Raw genomic sequence first — 24,850 nt, forward strand, 5'->3', positions numbered from 1 at the left:
TAAAGCAGTTCACAGAAACAAGTGAAAAGAAACCTCTTTTCACAGTCAGCTGTTACATTTCAAGAGGGAGTAGTCAGACTCCAGGGGCAGTTATTTACAACCCAAAAAGTAGGAACCCAGGGTTAATTAGGCTTTCTTGAGAAAGGGGAGGGGAACTGACTCTTTCACCATGCATTGGTTTCTTACCATAACTTTATTTTTTTTTATTTAGTTGTAGATGGACACAATAACTGTATTTTACTTATTTATTTTTATATGATGCTGAGGATTGAACCCAGTGCTAGACAAGCCTCATATGTGCTAGGCAAGCACTACCCACTAAGTTACACCCCCCAGCCCTACCATAAAGTTTTTATAATTTCATTTCACAACCAGGTCTGGTTTTGCCATTGCAACCTGATCATATGGGTTCAGAAGCTTTTGGAGCTTTTGTAATTTGTGAGCGGAATTTTGGAAAATTTAGCAGTGGAAGCTGGAAAAGCTTTAGAATATTGTAAGTGGACCATAACGAGCTATTGTGGTGGGAGTTCAGAAGGCCAGAATGCCTAGAGGACTGTGTATAGTAAAGACAGGGCTCAAGAGGTTTTAGAGGGGAAGGATCTATTGGAAATGGGACTAGAGGCCATTTGTGTTACATTCTGACTAAGAAGTTGTCTGCATTTTGCCCGTGTCCTGAGGCTTTCTATGAGGCTGAATTTAAAAGGGATGGACTTCATAATCTGGCAGAAGAAATTTCTATGCAGCATAGCATTCAGGCTGTGGCATGAGTATTGCTATCAGCTTTTATTTATTTATTTATTTATTTTTAGAGAGAGAGAATTTTTTAATATTTATTTTTTAGTTTTTGGTGGACACAACATCTTTATTTTATTTTTATATGGTGCTGAGGATCGAACCCATCACCCTGCGCATGCCAGGCGAGCACACTATCACTTGAGCCACATCCTCAGTCCCTGCTATCAGCTTTTAACGAAGTTTATTGTGATAATTGGGAGCAGAAAGCAAGGCAGAAAGATTTGAACATCTTGAGGTTTGACCAGAAAACAGTAAAACTGGGGTTAAGGAAGTTGTGTTGCTAAAGACCTTATGGCCACTGAAGAAACACTAAAAGCTTTACCAGAGACAATAGCAAAGATGACTTGAGGACATCCCAGGAATTGGCAAGACCACACCCATTTCAGGCTCAAAGGAGTAAGAGTAAAAATTCTCTTGAGACCAGTGTGGAACCCAGTGCTCTACCACTGAGCCACAGCCACAGCCGTAACCAATTTGGGGGGTACTGGTGCTGTACCAGAACCCAGGGGTGCTTACCACTGAGCCACATCCCCAACCCTTTTTATTTTCTATTTTGAGACAGGGTCTCATTAAGTTGCTTAGGGCCTTGCCAAGTTGCTAAGGCTGGCTTTGAACTTGTGATCCTCTAGCCTCGGCCTTCTGAGTCTCTGGGGTTACAGGTATGGACCACTTGTCCTCCCCACGAAAAGATTTTTAATACAACCTTTGTTTAAATGAATTTAAATCTCAAATAAAACACAAGAAACACAGAATTCCATAAACAGACCTTGACACTTTCTACTTTGTCACCAATTCTATATGCTTGCCATTGTGCTTCATGGTATTACTAAATAAATATCCCAAAATGTGGTATATTGGAAACACGTGAAACAAATTAACAAAATATTTTTATTTATTATTTATTTTTATTTTTTTAGTTGTAGTTGGACATAGTACCTTTATTTATTTTATGTGGTGCTGAGGATAGAACCCAGTCCCTTACACATGGTAGGCAAGTGCTCTACCACTGAGCCACAACCCAAGCCCCTGTTTTTATTTTTATTGAAATAAATTTTACTGTGATTCATTTGGAAAATTGCCTTTTTCTGGATGAGTTTATTTTTTATAATCAAAGAATGAACTGAAAGCAGAAACAGGGCCAGGAATGTGGCTCAGTGGTAGAGTGCTTGCCTGGCATGCATGAGTTCCTGGGTTCAATCCTCAGCACCAAAAAAAAAAAAAAAAAGAAAGAAACAAATACTGGATGATGTTGGTTTTTACTCAAGAACTAATAGTTTTAATTTTAGAAAAGTTCTATTGAAAAATAGTGTTAGAAACTTAACTTTTAAGAGGCTTTGCACATGTCAGGTGCTGTCCCCAAGTACTTTAGCACATTCTCTAGGCACACACACACTAAGACCAGTCGTGAACACGGAGCCGAGCCTCTCTTCTCCAGCCATCCGCATCAACACTTCCTAAGTCTGAGCCTGGGACCTCCAGTAAAGGCAGAAGGAAGGCCTCAGATTTCCTCCACAGGTGCAATAGGACAACTTTTGCCAACATCTTGTCAGAAAGGTCGCCTGCACTGGCATTAGCTTGTCATTTCACTTGTTTAGTATGAGTTGGCTGCTTTGGGGGAAGTGAAGAAAAATGCTTTTTTTGTTCTTGATCATTATTTATAAAAAACATACAACAGCTAGTTGAATTTTAAGCCAAAAAGAAAAAGGCTGCCAATAGCCTGTGAAGTTTAGAGTACTGTTATTTCCAAAATACCAGTGCTGGGTAAGAATAGGAATCAAACTCAGATGTTCATCTCCTGAAACAGTGGAGAATGTACTCCTCCAAGAGCTTTTCTTGTCCCTATTTGAACTCTTAGTACTTTCCTTAATATCTGGAGTTAACTCTTCCTCTTACTCTGCCTATTGGTAAGTTTGCTAAGCAGATTAGTAAGAGTCTTGGAAATCATCTAGTACCTACAGAGATCCCACAGAACAGGGTTGTACTGGCCGTCAGCATCCCACCTCGCTTTGAAGCACTAAGGACTATTTATGGTGGCCACTTGGCACCCCAGAACATTTCTGCACCTAGTATGATGTAGGAAGGGGCAGAAGAGTCCATCAAAAATCAGAATTCTAGAGTATGCCATAAAGACTCTAGCCAGAGGAGATGGTCTCAGTCCCAAGGGGACCATGCGGAAGGCCGGGCTCATTGCTTAAAGGAGAGCCCTTACCTAGCAGGATCCCCAGCATGCCCTCAGAAGAAGAGGGGAGAGAGTGCAGGAAGAAGGGCAGATTCAGAAGCCTGTTGGGAGTGAGAGGCCTCTAGAGAGGCAGGGCTCTGGGCAGCATTTAGTTGCTAGAGGGGAAGGGGTCAGTCATGAGAGGAGTGAGGAAATGTTCCTTGTCTGAACTGTATGGCATAGGTGACTGCATTTGCCAAAACTCATAGAACTGTAAATCTGAACAAAAATGAAGTCAGTGGAGGGGCACAGTTTGTCCTTTGATGCTGGTTATGTGAAGTTTGGAAGAGGATGAGTCTCCACTAGGTTCTGATTTCTTGCTTTTCTTTTTCTTTCTTTCTTTTTTTTTTTTTGATATTAGGAATTGAACCCAGGGTTGCTTAACCACTGAGTCATATACCCAGCCTTTTTATTTTTTTACTTTGAGACAGGGTCTCACTAAGTTGCTTAGGGCCTTGCTAAGTTCTGAGGCTGGCTTTGAACTTGCAGTCCTCCTGCCTCAGCCTCCTGAGCTACTGAGATCACAGGTGTAATGAACGCTCTGTGTGTCCAACTTCATGCACTTCCAGCTACCTATAGAATGCAGCTTCAGGTATAATTATTGGGCCAAAGGTTACATGGAGTTTCGGTTTCGATGTAAATAATTCACCCTGCACTTGAGGTTAGACAGATCTGTGTTCTCACTGGTGGGCCTGTGGAGTTAGACATGCACTAGAAAATTCAAGATGAAAGTATAGTTCGTAGTTTAGCCAGATTTACTTGGGTACTTATTTACTTCTCGGGGTGCTGGGGATCAACCCCAGGGTCTACTGCATGCTAGGTAGGCACTCTGCCACTGTAGGCCCCCCGCCTAGCTTTTCTACAGGTGCAGTTCAGTGTTGTGGATCAGGTTCAGTGTCTCACAGCCATGTCTGCCATTTCCTGGCCAGATGCCTTTATAAATGGTGGTGAGACAAAACCTACCAAAACAGAGTGTTTGTCACTCTCGCCATTCCTAAGCACACAGCCCAGTGACCGTAAGAGCATTCCCTTTGTGGACACATCACCACATCCATCCTCTGAACGCTTCCTCTTCCCACAGTGAAACTCTGTGTCCCTCCAGCAGTGACCTCGCCCTCCCCGCCCAGCACCACCCTCCACTCATGTCTACAGACTGACTGCTCTAGGTTTCTTTATGTGTGTTCTATGTCAAAATGGCTTTGACAGCGCAGCTCACAATAGCCAAGTTATGGAACCAGCATAGGTGTCCGTCAGCAGGTGAATGGATAAAGAAATTGTGGCGTACATACTCAGTGGAGTTTTACTCAGCCATAAAGAAGAATGAAATTATGCCATTTAGGAAGATGGATGGACCTTGAGAGTATTACATTAAGTGAAGTAAGCCACAGTCAGATAGTCAAGATTCATATGTTTTCTCTCATACATGGAAGCTAAAGACAAAAGGAAAAAACAAAGAGGGGGATTTATCTGGTGAAATTAGAAAAGAGACAAGTAGGATGAAGGAAGTGGACCGGAGCCGGGGAGAGGAGGTACTGGGGAATGTGATTGACCAAGATTATTTTGTGTGCATGTGCAAATATATCACAATGTATCTGTTAGGTATAATTATAATGCATCAATTAAAAAGATCTGGGCATGGTGGTAAATGCCTGTAATCCTGGCAACTCAGGAGGCTGAGGCAAGAGGATGTCAAATTTGAGGTCAGCCTGAGCAACATAGTGAAACCCTTAGCAACTTAGCAAGAGCCTGTCTCAAAATCAATAAAAAGAGCTAGTGATGTGGCTCAGTGGTAAAGTGCCCCAAAATTCAATCCCTGGTACCAAAAAAACAAGTAAATAAGAAAAAGAGAATTGCTTTGGAGGAGAGGGAAATGTGAAGCACAGAGTGCTAAGTAAACATGGGAACTGTTTGGAGTACGGGGAGTTACCTCTGCATGTCTCTCCTCGCTCAGTGTGCGCTAGCAAGCTGGAGAGCACATGTTCTGTGGCACCTGCGTTCAGTGCCTGTGCCTGGAAGCCATCCTAGGCGAAGCTACCTGAAGACACTGAGGTCTTCATATTTCCAATTAGACTCAGATGGGTGTGTTTTTTGTTCCACAGGAAATTGACCTCTTCTAACAACAGACCTCGAGAAGACAGTTGGTTGAAATCCTTGTTTGTACGGAAAGTTGATCCCAGAAAAGATGCTCACTCTAACCTCCTGGCTAAAAAGGAAACCAGCAGCCTGTACAAACTACAGTGTGAGTGGCAGTTTCGCTGTCTCCGCAGCTGACTTTTGTTTGTATGTGTATGTTTGTTTGTTCGTAAGTTTATCACTGATTTTCTTTTGTTTCAGTTCACAACGTTAAGCCAGAATGCCTAGAAGCGTACAACAAGATTTGGTGTGTATCTCAAACTCTTTTCCTTGGGGGAAAGTAGTGATGTGGATGTTTGCTGTTCAGCTACCACGTGGTATCCGAGAAATGGGCTCATCCCCATACAGCTGAATGTGGAGAGGGTCTTACACCAGGTTTTGTGGGATGGCCAGTGGCATTTTATTTTAAACACACACAGCTAAACCCTCTCATACAGCTTCCATGTATGAGAGAAAACATATGAATCTTGACTATCTGACTGTGGCTTACTTCACTTAATGCTGTTAGAAGAGGTCACCCTCATCACTTAGACTTCAGAATGCAGTGGAACCAAGGTTGGAGGAAGCCTTGCAGGGTCCATCTGCTTATCCCACACTCAAGTTTCAGCAGACCCTCCTGATGCCCAGATGCAGTCAGCCCATCTGCAACTCTGGGTGCTAGAATTAGAGCTCGTCCCTGCGACCCTGCTGTCTTTAGTCTTCCTCTTGAGGAAATTGCAGCAGCCATTTCCTGCAGCTTTTCCCTCTCCAGAACCCAGGTCCCCTGCTGAGTATCCCAGGATGTGGAGCCACACCCTCTGAGGCCATTTGTACACCTTAAGATGAAGGGAATTAGCTCAGCACTTCTTTTTTAAAAAAAAAAAAATTATTTATTTATTCTAGTTTGTTATACATGACAGCAGAATGCATTTCAATTCATAGTATACATATAGAGCACAATTTTTCATGTCTCTGGTTGTACAGTCACACCACTCATGTCTTCATACAAGTACTTGGGGTAATGATGGTAATTCCACTGTCTTTCCCTTCCCCTGCCCCATCCCTACCCTTCCCTCCCCTTTACCCTATCTAAAGTTCCTCCATTCCTCCTATTCTCCCCCTCACCTGCATTATGGATCAGTATCCTCATATCAGAGAAAACATTCAGCATTTGTTTTTTGGGGGATTGGCTTACTTCACTCACTTAGCATAATATTCTCCAACTCCATCCATTTACCTGCAAATGCCATGATTTTATTCTCTTTTAATGCAGAGTAATATTTCACTGTGTATATATACCACAGTTTCTTTATTCATTCATCTATTGAAGAGCATTTAAGTTGTTCACTATTTTAGCTTAGCACTTCTTAACAACAGATAATGCTTTAATGCTCAGTTCTTTTTAAAATATTTTTTAGTTTTGATGGACCTTAATTTTATTTATTTGTATGTGGTACTGAGACTTGAACCCAATGCCTCATGTATGCTAGGTAAGCAGGGCTACCACTGAGCCACAACTCCAGCCCCTTTAATGCTCGGTTCTGAGCAAATGTAATGAAAAAGTGTTTTTATGACCTTTAATATCTGTTATTTTCAAGAGAAAGTAACTGATTTTATCTATAGAACCAGCAAAATTTTCAGGAGCAAAACCCCCTGTTTTGTTGGTTTATTTCTGGAGGTATTTAGAATTTACTACACACCTCAGCTCATTTCCCTTTGTTTGAAAAGACCTCTAATGAAGTAGGTGTGTATTTACGAGTCTTTTCTCCTGAAGTGAAATGGTCTCTTGTTCTGGGTTCCTGACTCTCTTCCTGTCTCTGATGGCTTCATCTTCACCTCCATCTCTGGCCCTCTGGCCCCTGTTCCTATTTGTATTTGAAGGCCTCCTCTCAGTCCTCAGGCTCAGCTGGGAGGCACCCAGCTGTTCCAGCATCTCTGCATGGCCATGTCTGACAGGCTCTCTGCACCTCTGTGTGGTCAGCCAGCCCCTGAGGCTCTGCTTCCCCACCTGACCTGGGTTGAGCCCTCCGCTAGTTTCCACTCCTCCCCTCCTGCAGCCTCCCCTCATACAGGTAGCCTCCCCACCTGCAGTTAGCCTCCCCTCCTCCTCCAGCCTCCCCTCCTACAGGTAGCCTCCCCTCCTCCAGCCTCCCCTCCTGCAGGTAGCTTCCCCTCCTCCTCCAGCCTCCCCTCCTGCAGGTAGCCTCCCCTCCTGTAGGTAGTCTCCCCTCCTCCAGGTAGCCTCCCCTCCTCCAGATAGCTGCCCCTCTGGGCCTAAAGCTATACCTGGCTCCACCCATCCTTCAGTTCCTTGCCCAAAATGTGTCAGACTGATTTGCTTGATTTCTCTCTTCTCCTCATCAAGTTCTTTTTTCTTTTCTCTGAAACATTGAGCCTCTCCCTGTTTCCAGAACATAAAGACTTAACTTCTGTTGGTTTTTAGGGGCCCTATAGTGAGATTTTGCTCAGCCCACCCTGTTCTGGGTACAAGTACTGCCTGCTTTACACCCTCTATTCAGGTAAGGCCAGGGCTTGTAAGAGCAGATGGAGCCCCCAGAATAGAGGATTGACTCTGCTGCACATGGGCCTCTGTCCAGTCAAAAACCCGGCACCCCCAGGGCCTGTGCCTTCCTCAACCACACCTGCATTGTCTGTGTTGACTTTTTCCTTCATGGTTCTACTTCTGGCTTGTGCCATATGACAAAAAGGAGACCCCTTTTCATTTTCCTAACTTAATCTGTCTCTTCCCACCCCTGATTTTCATCAGACCCATTATTTCTGAACATTCATGGTTATTGCATCAGATACATTTAATATGAGATCTTAATTTAAAAAATAAATACCATCCTTAAAAGAATACATGGTGCCTGTGGTGGTGCACACCTGTGATCCCAGCCATTCAGGAGGCTGAGGCAGGAGGAGCTCAGGTCCAAGGTCAGCCTGAGCAGCTTAGTGATACTTTCTCTCAAAATAAAAAGCGGGGTGCAGCTCAGTGGTAGAGTGCTTGTCCTGCATGCTTGTGGTGCTGGGGATTGAACCAGAAAAAAGTAATAATAACAACACAAGGTGTGCTACTGTAGACAACCACAGCAACACAGCCGTTCATCCATAGGTGCCTTGTCATGGTGCCCAGGGTCTGCAGCTGGTCACTAGCTTCATGAGATTAACAAAAGACATGAACAGGTTCCATTTCCCACCGGGACAGCCTTCTGCATCCATCATTTTCCACCATCATTTTCCTGTTCGCTTGTGCAGGTTTGAGCTCTCCCTTTCCTTTGGCTTCATCCTGTTCTAGAACCCGTGGGAAGCTCTCTGAGCGTGAGCCCTGGCCATTGCGCGGGCTCTGCTGCGTCCTTGCCCCATCACGGCAGGGAACCGCTTGCCGTGCTCCCGCATGAGACATCAGGGCGCCTCTGGAGGCCCCGCATCACCTCGGCCTACTCACGCTATCTTTGATTTTAATTCCTCACGCTGGTGGTGCCTTTGGGACTGCGGGGTCTGGGCTGCTTCCAGGCCCTGGCCCTGCACTCCTGCGTCCTCTTCAGGGCCACTGTTCCCCGTCCTGCTATGGCTGCCTGCAGGCGCTGCTTTTTTCATCTGCCTCCACCTCAAACATTACTAACTTCCCTTTCCTTTTGCTTCCTGGTTCCTTTCTGCTATTCCCATGTCTCTCCTCTCATTCTTCTTATCTTTGGAACAGAACTTATCTTTTGTAAAAAGATTCCTAAATAGTAAGTAGTTCTTCTCTTTTTCCCCCTCCTTCACCTAAATAGCTCCTGGAACCCTGGGACCTTGGCTCTTCCCTACCACAGTGATTACTGCACTTGACTTGCTCACACCTCTAGATAGTTGGGGTGGAAACCTAACATCGAGGAATAGGGTGTCAGAGTAAGCAAAATTCAGCTGAGAGGTGGCTTCATACATCCTCTCATCACAGCCTGTTCTGAGCTCTGTGGCCCAACATGGAGTAGGCGACCTTCTTTGTGTTACTTTGTGTGGCCCACTGGGATGTTCCACGGCTGTTGAATCACTGTTGCTATTTCTTCTCTTTAAGCCAAGAGGTGTTACCAAAGATTCACGAAGATGCACACTACCCCTGCGCGCTGGTGGGCACCTGGAACACGTGGTACGGGGAGCAGGATCAAGCTGGTATGAAGCCAGAGACTGGCTCACTCTCCACCCTTAGCCTTTCTGGGTCTCTTAGGCAATTTTCTGATTTAATGCTTGTTTTATATATACTCAAAACTTTCTAAGACTTAGTCTGGTTCCACTGTTAAAATAGTTTCTTCTGTAATTTCACTGTAAAGATTAATTATCATGTTGTTTTTAATGTTTGAATACCTGGAAGCTTTGTCATGTCATTGAGGCCAGTGGCAGCTAGAGTCGCGATGGCTAATGCTACTCTCTAGGTGTGTTCAGGTGCCTGCTCTCAGGTGTGCTCTCTTTTCCATGCGTTTCAGTCCATCTCTGGAGGTATGAAGGCGGCTACCCAGCCCTCACGGAGGTCATGAACAAACTCAGAGAAAATCAGGTAACTGCTTAGAAATGGGTTCTTACTCAGCCTAGTGATCCATTAGATGTCAGTACAAAACCAAATGGTTCTTCTGTCATCAGTCTCTGTTAGTAAACTGCTCAGCTTTTTAGTAGAAATTTTGTCCTTTGGACTCTTGAGTTGTATTTAGACACAGTGATCATGTAGTGCTGTTGACACACAGTTCAGTTGTAAAAATCAGCATGGCGGGCACAGTCAACCTTGCCACCTATAGTGTCTGCTCCAGTGCTGCGACCACATGTGTCTTCCCCTGCTGCCCTGCTGCCCTGCCTGACCTTCACTAGCAGGTGCGTGTCGGCAGAGGTTGACAGCCACATATCATAGGTCCCCAGACAATTGTAAATGCCTCTGAGCCATCTGCTGTTTGTAGTCACCAAGTTGTCCCCATCATAGACCATCACACACTGCTTAGGAAGTCTACAGACACAGAAAGCGAAACTTGTCTCCTTGATGGCCTAAGTAATCAGGGAGCCAGCATAGCTCCTCATCCACCCTGGAGCTGTAGGGAAGGGAGCCAGCAGCCATTCCCTAACCATGCAGTAGATGATGGAGTTGTCTCTGGCCAACTGCAATCTGCCCATCACCCAACCTGCACCCACGTTCTATGGGAATGAACAGTTACGAGAGTAGGTCCTAGAGAGTGTCTATACATGGGGCTGCAACACTTCATGAGCACGTTTCCTCCCCAAAGGAATTCGTGAGCTTCCGGAAGGCGAGGAGTAACATGCTGCTCTCCAGAAAGAACCAGCTGCTGCTGGAGTTCAGCTTCTGGAACGAGCCCATCCCAAGGCCAGGGCCTAACATCTATGAGCTCAGGTCCTACCAGCTCCGGGTGAGTACCATGGTCTGGTTCGGACCTGACATGCATGAGCTCAGGCCCTACCAGCTCTGGGTGAGTCCCACGGCCTGGACCCGACATCCATGAGCTTGGGTCCTACCAGCGCTGGGTGAGTCCCAAGGTCCAGACCCATGAGCTCAGGCCCTACCAGCTCCAGGTGAGTCCACATGTGGTCAGACCTTGTTCAGTGAAGGAAGAGCGAGCTTAGGGGCAGGTTCTGCCAGACGTGCTGGTTCTCCTGTCAGTCCTTCTCCACTTCCTCTCCCTCACGCCTCGCTAAGCAATTTTCTCTGTGATCTTCTACACATTTATTATTTGATTTTTTTCTAAATTGACACTTTTATCTTTTGAGTAGAAAGATCTCAAGTTCAGAACTAGGTATAATATATGGCATCTACTATAGTTGATTTAGAGCAACTAATGAACATTAATTAGCCAGGCGCAGTGGCACATGCCTGTAATCCCAGTGACTAGGGAGACTGAGGCAGGAGGATGGTGAGTTCAAAGCCAACCTCAGCATAAGCAAGGCACTAAGCAACTCAGTAAGACCCTGTCTCTAAATAAAACACAAAATAGGGCTGGGGGTGTTGGTGTGGCTTAGTGGGTAAGTGCCCCTGAGTTCAATCCCCAGTACTCCCTGCCCAAAAAAAAAAAAAAAAAAATTAACCATTGTGGCTATTGAGCAAATTATTCAGCATGTAAAAGTAAAAGGAATTGTGTATGTGGAGGGGAGTGGTGCTGGGGACTCGCCAGGGCCTCATGATGCTGGCAGGTGTTCACCACTGAGCCACACCCCACCTGGGAATCACCTTTTGTGGTACTTTGTAGTTGTTCCCCAACCACTAGAACGTGAGCCTCAGGCAGCAGAATTGACTTTCTGTTGACAAATAATGATTGTGTGTTCCGTGGAGAAGATGGTTGGTTGTGCCTGTGATAAAACAGAACATCTCAGCAGCCCTCAGCGTCTAATGATCACCTCTGACTTAGAGGAGGTGATTGGTGACCTTCGGTGCATCTGCAGAACGGGCTGACTGTGTCCCTGATGATGGACATGGATGCCTTGCTCTGATGTGTATGTGATGTCTGCCTGCATGAAGCTATTGAGTGCTGCTCTTGCTGTGGGGCAGGCACATGGTGAACAAGCATGTTTGCACTCCTATTTCTATTTTTTTTTTTCACAGAAAAACTAACAAACCAAAATCTAAATCTCTTTTCAGCCAGGAACCATGATCGAATGGGGCAATTACTGGTGAGTATATTATCAATATTGAGTTTGTAAGTCATATTAGTCTTATTAATAGGTTTTTTTAACCCATAGTGTTAATACTAAGAAATACATCTGAGACTAATGCCATAACTTGACTCTAGACTTTTAAAAATGGCGGGGGGAGGGGAGGGAAGCACAGGATCTTGCTGTGTTGCCAGGCTGCTCTCAAACTTTGACCCAAGCAGTGCTCCTGCCTCTGCCACCCAGGCAGTAGGGATCACAGGCATGTACCTTGCACCCAGCTTAGACTCTTGTTTTGTTTTATGTTTTTATTATGAAATTTCCAAAACATATACAAAACTAGAGAGAATAATACCATGGATCCCCCTTTCCACACCTATACTAAGCCTCAAAAATCATCTACCTATGGCCAATCTTGTTTAGACCTGACTCCTCCAGTCCAGACTATTTGAAATTACCCACATGGCCTCAAACTTGTGATCCTCCTGTCTCAGCTTCCCAAGTCTCTGGAATTACAGGCATGAGCCACCATGCCCAGCAAGATTCTTAATTTTCTTAAAAATATTTTTTAGTTGTTGATGGACCTTTATTTTATTTATTTGTATGTGGTGCTGAGAATTGAACCCAGTGCCTCACGCATGCTATGCAAGCGCTCTACCACAGAGCTACAACCCCATCCCCAAGATTCTTAATTTTTAAAACAAAAATATTGGTGAGGTTATTCCATGTACAAAAAGTTCAGTCAGGGTTGGTAGCCACGCTTGTAATCTTAGTGACTTGGGAGACTGAGGCAGGAGGATCAAAAGTTAGAGGCCAGTCTCAGAATTTAGCAAGACCATGTCTCAAAATAAAACGTAAAAAGGACTAAGGATGTGGCTCAATGGCAGATGACCTCTGGGTTTAATCGCCAATACCAAAAAAAAGAATACAGATAACCCAATTAAAAATTGAGTAAGGGGCTTGAGCAGGTGATTCTCCAAGAAAGATACAGAGATTTGGCTTAGTTTGGTTTTTTACCAGAGCTGGGGATTGAATCCATTGTCTTATACCTACCAAGCACAAAAAGATATAGAAATGACTAATAGCATATAAAAAGATGCTCAACATCAGTAACACAAGAAAAATACAAACCAAAACTAAAAGGGGTATCACGCAACACCCATTAGGATGGCCACTGTCAATAGAGCAGAAAGTAGCACGTGTGGGCAGGATGCAGAGAGATAGTATCCATGAGAGTGAAGTCTCGCAGCTTCTGTGGGAAGCAACATGGAGGTTCCCCAAGTTAAAAATGGACACATAGTAGCATCTAGGAGTTCCACTTTTGGGTAAACATCCAAGAAGATCCAAGCAGGATCCCACAGAGGTGTTCACAGGCCTGCATCCATTGCAGCCCCATCCACAGCAGCCAAGAGGTAGAGGCAGCTCAGTGTCTAAAGCAGATGCATCCTGAGGGGCACAGAGTAGAATAGCATGCAGCCTTGAGAAAGTGGGGGTCATCGCTGCTATGACGTGGAAAGACCAGTCACAGCGAGACAGATAGGCAGATCCACCCACAAGACCCGTATCCAATGCAGGCAGGTCACAGGCCAGATGGAAAGGATCTCACAGGGGTTGGCAGGAGTTTCAGTGTGGTTCTGCAGGTGGTAAGGCCTAGATACCTCGTGTACAGCAGTGCAGACATGCATGGCACACTGAACTGTGCACTTCCAAATGGTTAGGTGATAAAAATATATAACAAATAAAAAATGAAAAGGTTAGTGGTCAGTTTTCTTTCTTTTTTTTTTTGGTACTGGGGATGGAACCCATGGGCACTTAACCACTGAGCCATATCCCCAGCCTTTTTAACTTTTTTGTTTTATCTTGAGGCAGGGTCTCACTAAATTGCGTAGGGACTTGCTAATTTGCTGAGGCTGGCCTGCGATCTGCCTCAGCCTCCAAGTACCTGGATTCCAGGCACGCGCCACCTTGCCTACTGTACTGCTCCATTCATGAAGTTTCCAAAGAGCCAGCTCTGTGCAAACATAGGGTGGACTAATGGGTCCTGGCTACATGGGAGTGGACATGAGTGCAAATGGGCATGAAGGGGCTTTGGCACAGCTGGACTGTGATCACAGCACCAGCCTGTGGATTTACTGAGAACCACAGAATTGTACACCAGTGAATTTCTTGACATGTAAAATATAATCCAACACACCTCGTTTAGTGTAATTTAGCCTCAGATCCAAGGATGATTCTGAATCAAGAAAGTGAGGCATATACAACCAAGACTGGAGTAGGTGTCCCTACACACGCTCCTGGAGGTGCCCCACACAGCTGCTGCGCCATGTCTCTGCCAGGGGCCATCTGCAACTCTCTTCCACGCTTGGCATGTCTTCGGTGGTCAGTGAATATTGAGTGGGTGGACATGTGGGCAGCAGAAGCTGTGGTTACATAAGAAATAGATCCACGGTACTTGCCCAAGTTGTGAACCACTTGGAAGCCGTGGAGAGAGAGACCACAGTGTAGTCACGCATGGAACTTTTACAAAGTGGTTTAAATAAGCCAGATCTGCACTGATAGCACAAGAGAATCTTGAGAACGTCACGCTGAGGATGGAAAACTAAAAAGAGTACCTGAGGCTGATGGCTCTGTATGCCTGCACCAGCCACCTTATAGCCGCCATGGCATTATCTTCTCACAGAAGAGGCCAAGCAGTGCTTGGGAGAATCCCAGGGTAGAAGCAACTTGACGGTGCTGGTCCTCGTGGGTGCTCTTTAAGCCTGAATCTGTGGCTATTACTTACTTTCAATTTGTATTGAAGCATTCCTGTTTCAATCATGAAGTTTCTCACTTTGTGTTACATCGGTACAGATCTCTTTGGCCCTGGCACATGGTCCTGAGATTTCTATTTCTAACAGCTCTTTCCTCGGATGTCAAGCTCAGTAACACCAGCCACAAGATCTTTAGTCTGAGGCCAAGACATCCTCTTGATGGTGCGCTGCTATGCACACTAGTCCATTGGGGGATTCTCCTTTGTTCTTGTGCTTCTTGTTTTTGGCCTGTAACTGTAATAACTTAGATGTTCAATTTAATTTGTGCATATTACTAATTAAGATTTGGTAGGGAATCCACAAGGATGTAATGAGGTTATTCAGTTCCTTATAAAAATTTTCATGTCCCAGTTCAACCCTGAATTTGTATTCTGGCACATAGGTGACTATTGAGACGGTGGTTTCCTCTCAGTGCATGCTCTGGTCATTAGCAGGCTGAGGCAGGTATGTTTCCTTTGCCTTCCACGAATGAACTAGAAGAATCCAGAATGAAAAGAATAATCCGGAACACTTTATCACTCAATGAAATAGATTTTTCCTTCTGAGCAGACTTAGAATGCACATTAAATTAATTTGCTTAATTTCAATAATTTACCAATCTGATGTGTAATTTTCATGAAGTTATTGATCACTTACTTACAAATGTAAAGGTAAAAGAATCTAATACTGTCATGGCCAACTTATGGGGGCTCTACCACAAGAAGCCGAGAACTTGGGCCTGGCCAGGTGCTGGTGTCCCCAAGTGGAGGAAGAGAACATGTGTGCAGAGTGGTCCCAGGCAGACTGCATCCTCACTCCCAGGTTGTTCCTGTGCAGACTTCACGCCCTGTGAGATGGCATGATTCAGCTCCTATAGGAGGATGAGCTGGCCAGCCAGCCTCGGAGTCTCAGTCTCCCCCGGGGTCACGCCTGCCCCACAGGTGTTGGTAGGTGGTGTCCTTGGCCATGTGCCTCCAGCCCGTTGAAGACAAGTTATGCTGAGTGCCTTCCCAAGTCCTGTTGACTCAGGGTGTGCTGGCTGTAGGCCTGAGCCTGGGCACCACTGGCACCAGTGTCCTGGGTGATACCTGGAGGGAGGGCTCTGACAGCTCCGGCTTTACTTCTGGTGGCATCCCTACATCTGTAGCCCCTGACTTCATTTTCACTTTCAATTCTAAAAAAAGGTACCCAATACAAGTATGAAAGAAGGTGCTCAAATTGGAGAACTGATGGCCTTTGGCAGCAAAATTTTAAACAACTCTTTTTTTTTTTTTTTTTACTAAGGATTGAACCCAGGGGTGCTTAGCCACTGAGCCACATCCCCAGCCCCTTTTAAAATATTTTATTTAGAGACAGGGTCACATTTAGTTCCTTAGAGCCTCACTAAGTTGCTGAGGCTGGCTTTGAACTCGTGATCTTCCTGCCTTAGCCTCCCAAGCCACTGGGAATTCAGGTGTGTGCCACCATGCCCAGCGATTTTAAACAATCTTTAGCCACTTTAATCACACTTTGGTGTTGTGTGCAGATGAACTTTCTTGCATATATAGTACATGTTGAGTGCCTCTTAGTATCCATTTTCCGATGGATTGCTCTGATTAGAAAGGGACCCATCGGTAACTTTGCTGGTGACAGTGATGGTCTGATGGTGCCTGCCCAGAAGCTGCTGTCTGTTCTCCCACTGCTTTACAGTGGCTCTCAGTGCCATGCTTCTCAGGAGCTGCCCTCTGGCTACTGTGAAAGAGTGATGCTCTCTTCTGTGCTTGGCCCCATCCTCCAGGGTGGGCTTTGTCTCCTATGGGGGAAATTCCCTCTGGAGTCCTGGTGTTTAGTGCCCCACTTTCTCCTAAAGAGTGTCCTTGGAGAAGCAATTATTTTTAAGTTGCCAGGTCATCTCTGCCAGTTTTCTTATATCAGGAATTCTGGCAGCCACATATGTACCTGATGTCACTGTTCATGTGAATAGTCATGAAATCCTTTTCACTTCTCTCAAAAATGATGCAGCTACAGAGAGGTGTATTTGTCTTTCACATGCACTAAAGTGACTTCTGATTGTGTTTAATAGTCTGGTAGCAATTTGATGACTTTAAGAGCAGCTGTCTTTGTTCTAAACAAATGGCCTGCATGTGGGAGGGGTAGCCTACTGACTCAGCTTCTAACCCTGCCTACTTTTCTCTTGTAGGGCTCGGGCCATCCGTTTTAGACAAGACAGTAACGAGGCAGTGGGCGGGTTCTTCTCGCAGATTGGGCAGCTGTACATGGTGCACCACCTTTGGGGTAGGTACGCCCCCTCTGCTCTGAGTGGCTGGAACTTAGGCGCCCATTCCTAATCAGGTCGTGCTGGGTGATGGCGCAGATCAGCAGCCATGAGCACCATGGCACATCCCCAACCTCAGACCTCAGACCACCAAGTGCAGGCCTGTCCCAACACACAGAGGCAAAGGCCAATGGTCTACTGGAGACCAGGGAGCCCAGCGAAGGGACAGAGGGGTGGTGAGGAGTGGCTCACAAACCCTGGGGCTGCGCCCTCTTCACCTTCTGCACCCTCCTCACCCCAGCCCAGAGCATCCCCATACTCTCTCCCACTTCCTGTGTTGAGAGAGTGCCCTGTCCCAGTACCTTTCTCCCTCTCCCTCTCTGCCCTACCCACCAACTTCTGTTTGGCACCTCCTTTGGTGTCCTCAGGGCCTGATTCAGATGTTACTCACCCCTGGGAATGAGTGTCACTGCCCCCCACACCACAGGAGTGATCTGGCTGATGTCACTGCCCCCAAGCCCTGTGTGATGCTGGCTGATGCTCTGATGGCTTTGCGCCTCCCTCCCAGCTAGAGTAGGATCCAGGGCTCAGCGTGAGGCTGGACATGCCTCTGGACATGGTCAAGAGGCCCCCAAGGAAAAGGATAACTCATGGTCAGGCTGGGTTAGTCAATGGAGAGGGGCTGGGTAGTTTGCCTGATTGGGTTCCACGGGTCTCGGGAGCCTGTCTGCCTGCTATGTCAGTGTTCAGGGTTTAGAGACTCGGCCAGCAGGTCTCTGAGGCATTAAACACCAGTGCCGTGACCTAGGGTGTGCATGGTCCACTTCCTGGGGAGGTGATCAGGATACTCAGAGGCCTAAAGAGGACTTAAAGTGAGAGGTATTTGGGGAAATCCTAAGAGCCAAGAGGTGAGCAGGACCTCAGGATCCAGGTGGAATTGACAAGCAAGGTAGGAAGAGGGGCTGAATGAGGAGGAAATAGAGTCCTCAGAGAGCCACACAGTGCATACCAACTGCCTGGCAGCCAGCTGCTGGGAAGCCAGGTCTGAGAGGGTCAGTTTAGGCGAAAAGGTAGCCTTGACTTTGTGCCCCTGGTGCCTGCCCCCACAAATGCCCTGCAGTCTGAGGGAGCTCTCCCACCTCACCCCCAGACACCCTGCGCAGTCCAGATGCCACTCACCTCAGCCCATGCACGGGATGTCCCTGCAGCGAAGGGGGCTGAAATCCTACACCAAGTGACAGGTGCCGTGTGCCCTTCAGCTTGTGGAGCACGGAGGGTAGCACAGCTGCCCAGAGCTCAGTTCTCTCCAGCCCAGTTTCCACCCCAGGAGTGTCGGTTTTCCAATGCAGTAGGTTAAAAACATTTTTACACTGTGTTCTGCCTTTGGCCTTCTGAGATTAAGATACACGTAATTTAATCTTTAGGGCCTAATTTGAAGTGAGTATGGAGTCATTTTTATTATTTCAAAACTGGCATCTGTCCAGTGGATACAAACTGAAAAGTCAGGCCTGCCCCACGCCTCTCCGTTGTCTCTGCCTAAAGAGGCATCCAGGTGAGCCAGGGACACACTGAGGAGGACCTCTGTCACCCCATGATTCACCTGTCGAGAGGGGTCAAGCCAGGAGCACGTCCCTTCTCAGCACATGTCACCCGCCACCCACCTGGTCTGGATGGGACTCCCTGATGAAGAGCTGGGGCTGCGACAGGCAGGTGCAGCGGAGCCTGGCAGGCCCTCACTGCCTCCAGGCCCCTGGAGCAGTAGGTGCTCCCTGTGCAGAGGCCCAGACCCCTTCTTTGCCTTCCTCCCATGCCAAAGTGTCCACCTTTGTCCCAGTCTGCATCCCCCATATCCCTGCCCAGTCCCTTATGAGAGGGGACCTGGGGTGTGCAGATGTGCTCTCTCCATGGCCTGCCCCACAGTGCCATGTTTCTGGAGCAAGACAGCCCGCATTCATCAGGCCTCTCCAACCTGCAGGCCACTCTGCTGTTTGACACATCATCCCTTTTTTCCTAACCCTGTGGCTCAAAGCTGGCCAACAGGTGCTCAGACCACACAGTTGAGTGGCCCAGCCAGGCTCTGGCTCAGCACTCCTGGCTGTCAGAGTCTCTCCTTCTCTTACCCCTGTAGGACTATCCCTCTCCCACCCTCCTCAGTCTCCTCCACCCACCACCCCACCATGCCCCCCTTCCAGTATGGTGTTGTGCTCAAGGCCACCTTTGAAAGTCATCCCACAGCTGGGTGCGACGGCCATACCTGTAATCCCAGCAGCTCAGGAGGCTGAAGCAAGAGGATTGCAAGTTCAAAGCCAGCCTCAGAGACTTAGTGAGACCCTCAACAACTTAGTGAGACTCTGTGTCAGAATGAAATATTAAAAAAAAGGGCTGGGGAGGGCTGGGGTTGTGGCCTAGTGGTAGAACACTTGCCTTGCATGTGTGAGGCACTGGGTTTGCTTCTCAGCACCACATTTAAATAAATGAATAAAATAAAGGTCCATCAACATATATCTATATATATATATGGAGAGAGAGAGAGAGTTGCTTTAAAAAAAAGGTTAGGGATGTGGCTCAGTGGTTAAACACTTCTGGGTTTGAGCCTTGGGACAAAAAAAAAAAAAAAAAAGAAAGAGATAAAAATGTCAGCCACCCCCCAAAGAAGAGAAAGGCAGAGAATGGATAAGTAAATATGGAGTATACATAGAATTGAGCATCATTCAGCCATAGAACAGGATAAAGTTCTGATCATTGTCAGACACAGACGAGCCTTGCGACATCAGGCTAAGTGAAGTGAGGTGGTAGAGAAGGGCTCCTGCTGTGTGCTCCCCCTGGGTGTGGCACACAGTGTCCAGAGAGCAGCAGGCTGGTGGCTACTGGGCAACAGGCAGGAGCTGCAGGGAGACATGGGTGGGAAGGCTGTGTGGACGGCAGTGCTGAGGATGTGCGGCCGTGGGAGTTCCCACCAGAACCCTGCACTTACTGGCCACAGTGGTCAGTGCTGTGTAGGCTTATTTTACCATACTGAAAATACAACTGAAACTGTGGAAGCACCCCCAGGCTGTGAGTCCTAGGGAAAACCCTGTGTCCACACGGTGAGCTGACAGGCCTTCTCCCAGCCAGGAGGCCCTGCAGTTCTGTTGAGAACTGGAAGGAAGGAAGAGCCCGGGAGTCCTTCAGCCTCAAGCAACCCCATGTGGAGATGCCCACGGGTACTTACCAGCAAGCAGTGCAAGTAGTGGGAAGTCCTTGCCAGGGACTCAGGGGTCAGCCCGGCAGGCTGCTGTGGACCTTTGGACTCCTCCAGGCAGCTCTCCAGGAGTGCTCCTATGTGCCCTGCACTCGCTGGGCTGCCTGGCTCCACCTCTCTGTGCTACACTCAGGGTCTCTCACCTAAAGTGGAGTTTGTTTTGTTTGTTTCTGTGGTGCTGGGACCTCACCTGGTCTCAGGAGCTGGGCAGGTGCTCTCCCCATGTGTTAGTCCCCAGAACCTCCGCACTCGAAGTGGCTGTTGTCTGTGGTCCACGGTGCCCAGTCATGAGTTGACATGTGTGTGGAGTGGCCCTGCCTCAGGAGGCTGCCAGGGCTCAGGGCAGGTTGCTTTGCTTCTCTCACCAGGCCCAGACAGTGTATTCTCAGGTGAACATGCCGTTTTCCCAGCTGGGTACTAAGTGCCCATGGTAGTATCTGAGAAAACCCCGTGACCTGTCGAATAGTGACCACTGCAATACAGGGCATGATGTCGAAGTCTTGCTTTTTCTGTGTGATTATTTTCAAGCTTACAAGGATCTTCAGACCAGGGAAGATATACGGAACGCAGCCTGGCACAAACATGGCTGGGAAGAGCTGGTGTACTACACAGGTAATACTTGGAGGCACACGAAGCAGACCCTGCGTGAGTGTGCGTGTCTGGTTGTCACAGTGCTGGGGATTGGACCCGGGCCTCCTTGGTGCTAGGCAAGCACTCTCCTGCTGAGCTGCGTCCCAGGCCCACCCAGGTAGTATTCTAACAGTCCTCAAGGATTTGATTCTTGCGGCTCCAGCTATGTTCTTTCACCCTGAAGCTAATGTGTATTCTGTAAAAACAGGGTGGAAAGAGTGGAGGTGTAGATATTTTCTGTAACACTTACTTGACTTTGTTTTTGTAAAGAAGAACATTGATTCTTTCACATATGTATACTGCCTGGGACAGTTTTCAGACCCTTGGATGTTGTGAATTTTATAATATTACTTCTTTGGGGGGTTTTGTTTGTTTTGTAGATTTCTAGATTCTTTGAAAATTTGTTACACAAATTTTTTAAACTTTCTCTTTCTCATCAAGAGTGTCAGTTCCAAAAAACATAACCATAGTAGGTCAATTGAGAAGAGTAATTTTGCCAGGCAAACCGTGGCTCAAGTCTATAATTCCAGCCACTTGAGAGGCTAAGGCAGGAGGATCCCAAGTTTAAGGCCAGCCTCAGCAACTTAGCAAGGCCCTAAGCAACTTAGTGAGATTCTGTGTCAGAATAAAAAAATAAAAAGGACTGGGGATGTGGCTCATTGGTTAAGCACCCCTGGGTTCAATCCTGGTACCAAAAATAAAAGAAAAGAAATTAAGTTTGGTAAATCAGTTTGGTAAAACACATATGCATGCACACATATACATACATGTATACATACACATATACACACATAAATCATAAGTACACCCCAGTGATGCCAACAGACCCCCTGAATACCAACCATGTTGTATGTCAGGTATTTTTAAGCCCATATATTACCAAGAAAATGCAAGAGTAATTTATTCAGGGAAGTAAGTATCACCTTGTCTTTTTTTTTTAAAGATCATGTGATTCTGGCTACTCTTACCCTCTCCATCAGCTCCCAAAGCTGTGTTTGCCTCACAGGGCAGTTTTACAAGTACTATCTCTCTCTTTCTCTCTTTGTACAGAATATATGCAAATATAGTATTGTTTGATTTTATATAATTTTATTTTAATTAAAAGAACCTTTTGAGAAATCACCTTTTTTTTTTTTTGTCACAATATGGACTTTCCTACTTTCCCACACATGAAACACATTTCCAGGTAGGATCTTGTCCAGTTTTAATAACATCCTATAGGAGGCTAGCCAACCTGCCCTGAACTCAGTTCTGCCTCCGGGCTCATCATCTCAGCAGCCTGCTTGTTGGTGTGTGTCGTGCAGTGCAGTGGAGAAACCAGCACACTGACCTTGCTGCTGTGTTCAGTCCCACTCATTCAGGAAATGGAATCCAGAATCATGATCCCACTGAAGACCTCACCCCTACAGTAGAGCAGAGAATCCGTGTGCCTGCTCGAGTCTGGGGACAGGCATGTCATAGATGAATTGTGCATCGACGAGAGAGAAACACGGATGTGTAAGCTGCTGTACATAGCTTCTGAGAGACCTCCTTACAACCCACATCATCTGTGAACGAGACACTGCCTCGGACTGGCTAGCAGGGCCAACCTCCCATGTCTGTCAAACCACCTGGCAGTACTGGCCACCTGCCCCTCTCTCCAGCAGCCCAGTCCAGATTAAAATTTGAATCATATCTGAATAAGATTCCACCCATGAAAAACATCCAGGCTTTGCTTTCTAAATAGCAAATCTGTTTTATAATTACAGATTTTGACAAATTTCTTGTATCAGGAAGAAATACAAATTTTGTCACGTTCCTGGAGCATTTTTTTCTGAGTCTCAAACTAGGAACAAATTATGAGTGTCCTAAACACCTGAAGCTATTAGCTTACCTGCATTTTTAGTCAGCAGAGTCAGCAGTGTAAGCACCGGGCTGTGGAAGCTAGGGTGCTTCAGTCAGTGGCTCAGGCTCCCATAGGGTGCAGTGATGTCTGCGGAGCGTGGCTTGACCTGTGTTGTGTGAACTTAAAATGAACGCCTGGAATAGCACTAATTTTTATTTGTAATATTTTTCTATAAAACAAGCAGCACTTGGAATAGAGGTTTTATTTTGTGAACAATCACTTATGACCTGAGGCGCTGGGTTGGTATTTTAGTAAGCTCACAGAAGGTGATCCCAAGGCCTTGCAGGAGGCCTGTTAGGTCTGAGTCAGCGTCCAGCTCACCCTTTGTCCTGCCTGTTGGGTTCAGTTGTTAAAGTAGTGTGCCAATTTTGTGACTGTAATCATGTGAAAGACCTGTTGAACTGAAAAATCATGTCTTCCCCACAAATTGAGGAATTTATGTGTAAAATAAAGTGTGAATAAATCTCATCAAATGTCAAAGTTTTACATGTGAATGGTTTTCTCCAAGAACATATAAAAGTCAATAAAATCCTCTTAGTTTTCTCATATTGTGTGTTTGTGATCTTATTTGTGTGGACTTGTGCAGAGAAAGACTTGTGCTGCTGTTAGGGGTTGTGCAGGAGGAGGAGCTGTGGCACAGAGCACCGCGGCTCCCACTGGACCCTTCTGCCTACCTGCACAGCTATTCACATCTACTAGCTGGGGCCTGACCTGCAGATTGAGGAGAAAACACCTGCTCAGGCCTGCTCATGGAGTGTTGGTGAAACTACAGTTCTTCTTTTCCCATCTAAGTCCTTGAAGACCTGGAGGGTCCTCCCGCTATCCCTCCACCTGTGGAGTGCCTGGCCCAGGCCAGATGCTGAACTCACGTTGGCAGGATGTGTAAAGTAGAAGACGTGGAAAAGTGAGGTACTGCTAGTGCAGGTGATGTGGCTGCTCTGAGCTGGGAGGGGCTGCTGGAAACGGACAGTCACGTAGGAATTGCAAGGACTAACAGGTGCTGGGGTAGAAGGATCGTGAGCTTGAGGCCAACCTGAGCAACAGAGCAAGACCCCGTCTCAAAAACTAAAAATTAAGTTTAGAAAATTGTGAATTTGTAATGAAATGCTGTTTAGAGGCCATTCTCCCTGTGACCTCATCCGGTTCCCACCCACAGGCCACTGAGTTCCTGGAGAGTACCCCTCTACAGGTACCAGAGGGAACATGCAAAAGCCACATGATCTCTTGCTTCTGTCTCTTGATCTTGCTTCTGTAAAGGATCTTTCTGTTCAGAAAAGCAGGAAACAGAGTGACCCTCTGAAACGGAATCCCCTCAGGATGCACCCTTTCCTGGGAACAGTCATCCTGCCCTAATCACAGGGCCTCACAGGGCAGCCTGAGACCTGGGTTTAGTCTTCATTCTGTTCAACAGATACTGAGCTTACCAGCAGGCGGGTTTGTTCACAAGGTGCTCAGCCTTGAGCACCTCGTGAACCAATCCGCCTGCTGCTCTTGGGAAGGAGAGGAGACAGAGAAGGCTGGCGGTTAAGATTTAACAGTACTGTAAATAATTCACATGGTGGTAGAAGCTGATCAATAGTGTGCAGGAAGCACAGGGTGATGGAGGTGAAGTCTAAGGGTGGACTGGGATCAGGATGAGGTACCAAGAACACGGCCAAGGCACACTCACTAAAAGCTGAGACGAAGGATGGAAGACATGAAGATGCCAGCCGACATTGGGAAATACCTCTGTGCCCAGAGTCACACCTAGTGTATGCTGAGCACAGTGGAGACCACTGCAGTGGAGCAGAGGAGAGGGAGTGCTGGGGGAGGTGACTCCGGTCAAGGGGTGGCCTCAGGAGGACCTTGACTTTTACCCTAAGCCAGAAGCTCCAAGCAGAGGTGGGGCATAACCGGACTTACATTTTAAATGGGGGCTTGGATGAGCAGTAGAAGTAAGGAGGGAATTCGGATTCTAAATGCCCTTTGATGGCAGAGCCACATGAGTTCCAGAAGAATCAACTGTGGAGTGCAAATGAAAGAGAAATCCAAAGTGCCCTAAGGTTCTGGCCTGAGGACTAGAAAGATGGGGTAGGCTGCAGATGGAACAGATTAGGAAGCAAAAAGCAGGAATTCTGTCTAAATCACATTGAATTTAAGATCCCAGGCCTGTGCCCAGGTGGAGATGTCAGGAGGGATGTTGGTTCTGAATCTGGAATTCAGAAGTGTGGTCTGGCCTGAAGGCCACTCTTCCCATTGTCCAAACACAGAACTTCGGGTGAGACAGGGTGAGCTCATAAGGGATGGATGCAGATGGAGAGCCTGTTGG

General features: G+C 46.7%; 1 protein-coding gene across 1 annotated transcript in view; it reads left to right on the plus strand.

Annotated features, from left to right (window-relative positions):
• Nipsnap2 (nipsnap homolog 2) overlaps positions 1-23,088 on the plus strand; it is a 29,966-nt gene extending 6,878 nt beyond the window's left edge. Inside the window, exons 2-10 of the mRNA XM_027948702.2 lie at positions 5,113-5,252; positions 5,348-5,393; positions 9,180-9,274; positions 9,586-9,656; positions 10,369-10,509; positions 11,733-11,764; positions 16,712-16,806; positions 20,556-20,639; positions 22,005-23,088. Coding sequence (XP_027804503.2) covers positions 5,113-5,252; positions 5,348-5,393; positions 9,180-9,274; positions 9,586-9,656; positions 10,369-10,509; positions 11,733-11,764; positions 16,712-16,806; positions 20,556-20,639; positions 22,005-22,069 — 769 coding nt within the window. The 3' untranslated portion in view covers positions 22,070-23,088. The remainder of the gene's footprint in view (positions 1-5,112; positions 5,253-5,347; positions 5,394-9,179; positions 9,275-9,585; positions 9,657-10,368; positions 10,510-11,732; positions 11,765-16,711; positions 16,807-20,555; positions 20,640-22,004) is intronic.
• The last annotated feature ends 1,762 nt before the right edge of the window (positions 23,089-24,850 follow it).

This window comes from Marmota flaviventris, chromosome 19 (genome assembly GCF_047511675.1).
Source record: "Marmota flaviventris isolate mMarFla1 chromosome 19, mMarFla1.hap1, whole genome shotgun sequence".
Lineage (NCBI taxonomy): Eukaryota > Metazoa > Chordata > Mammalia > Rodentia > Sciuridae > Marmota > Marmota flaviventris.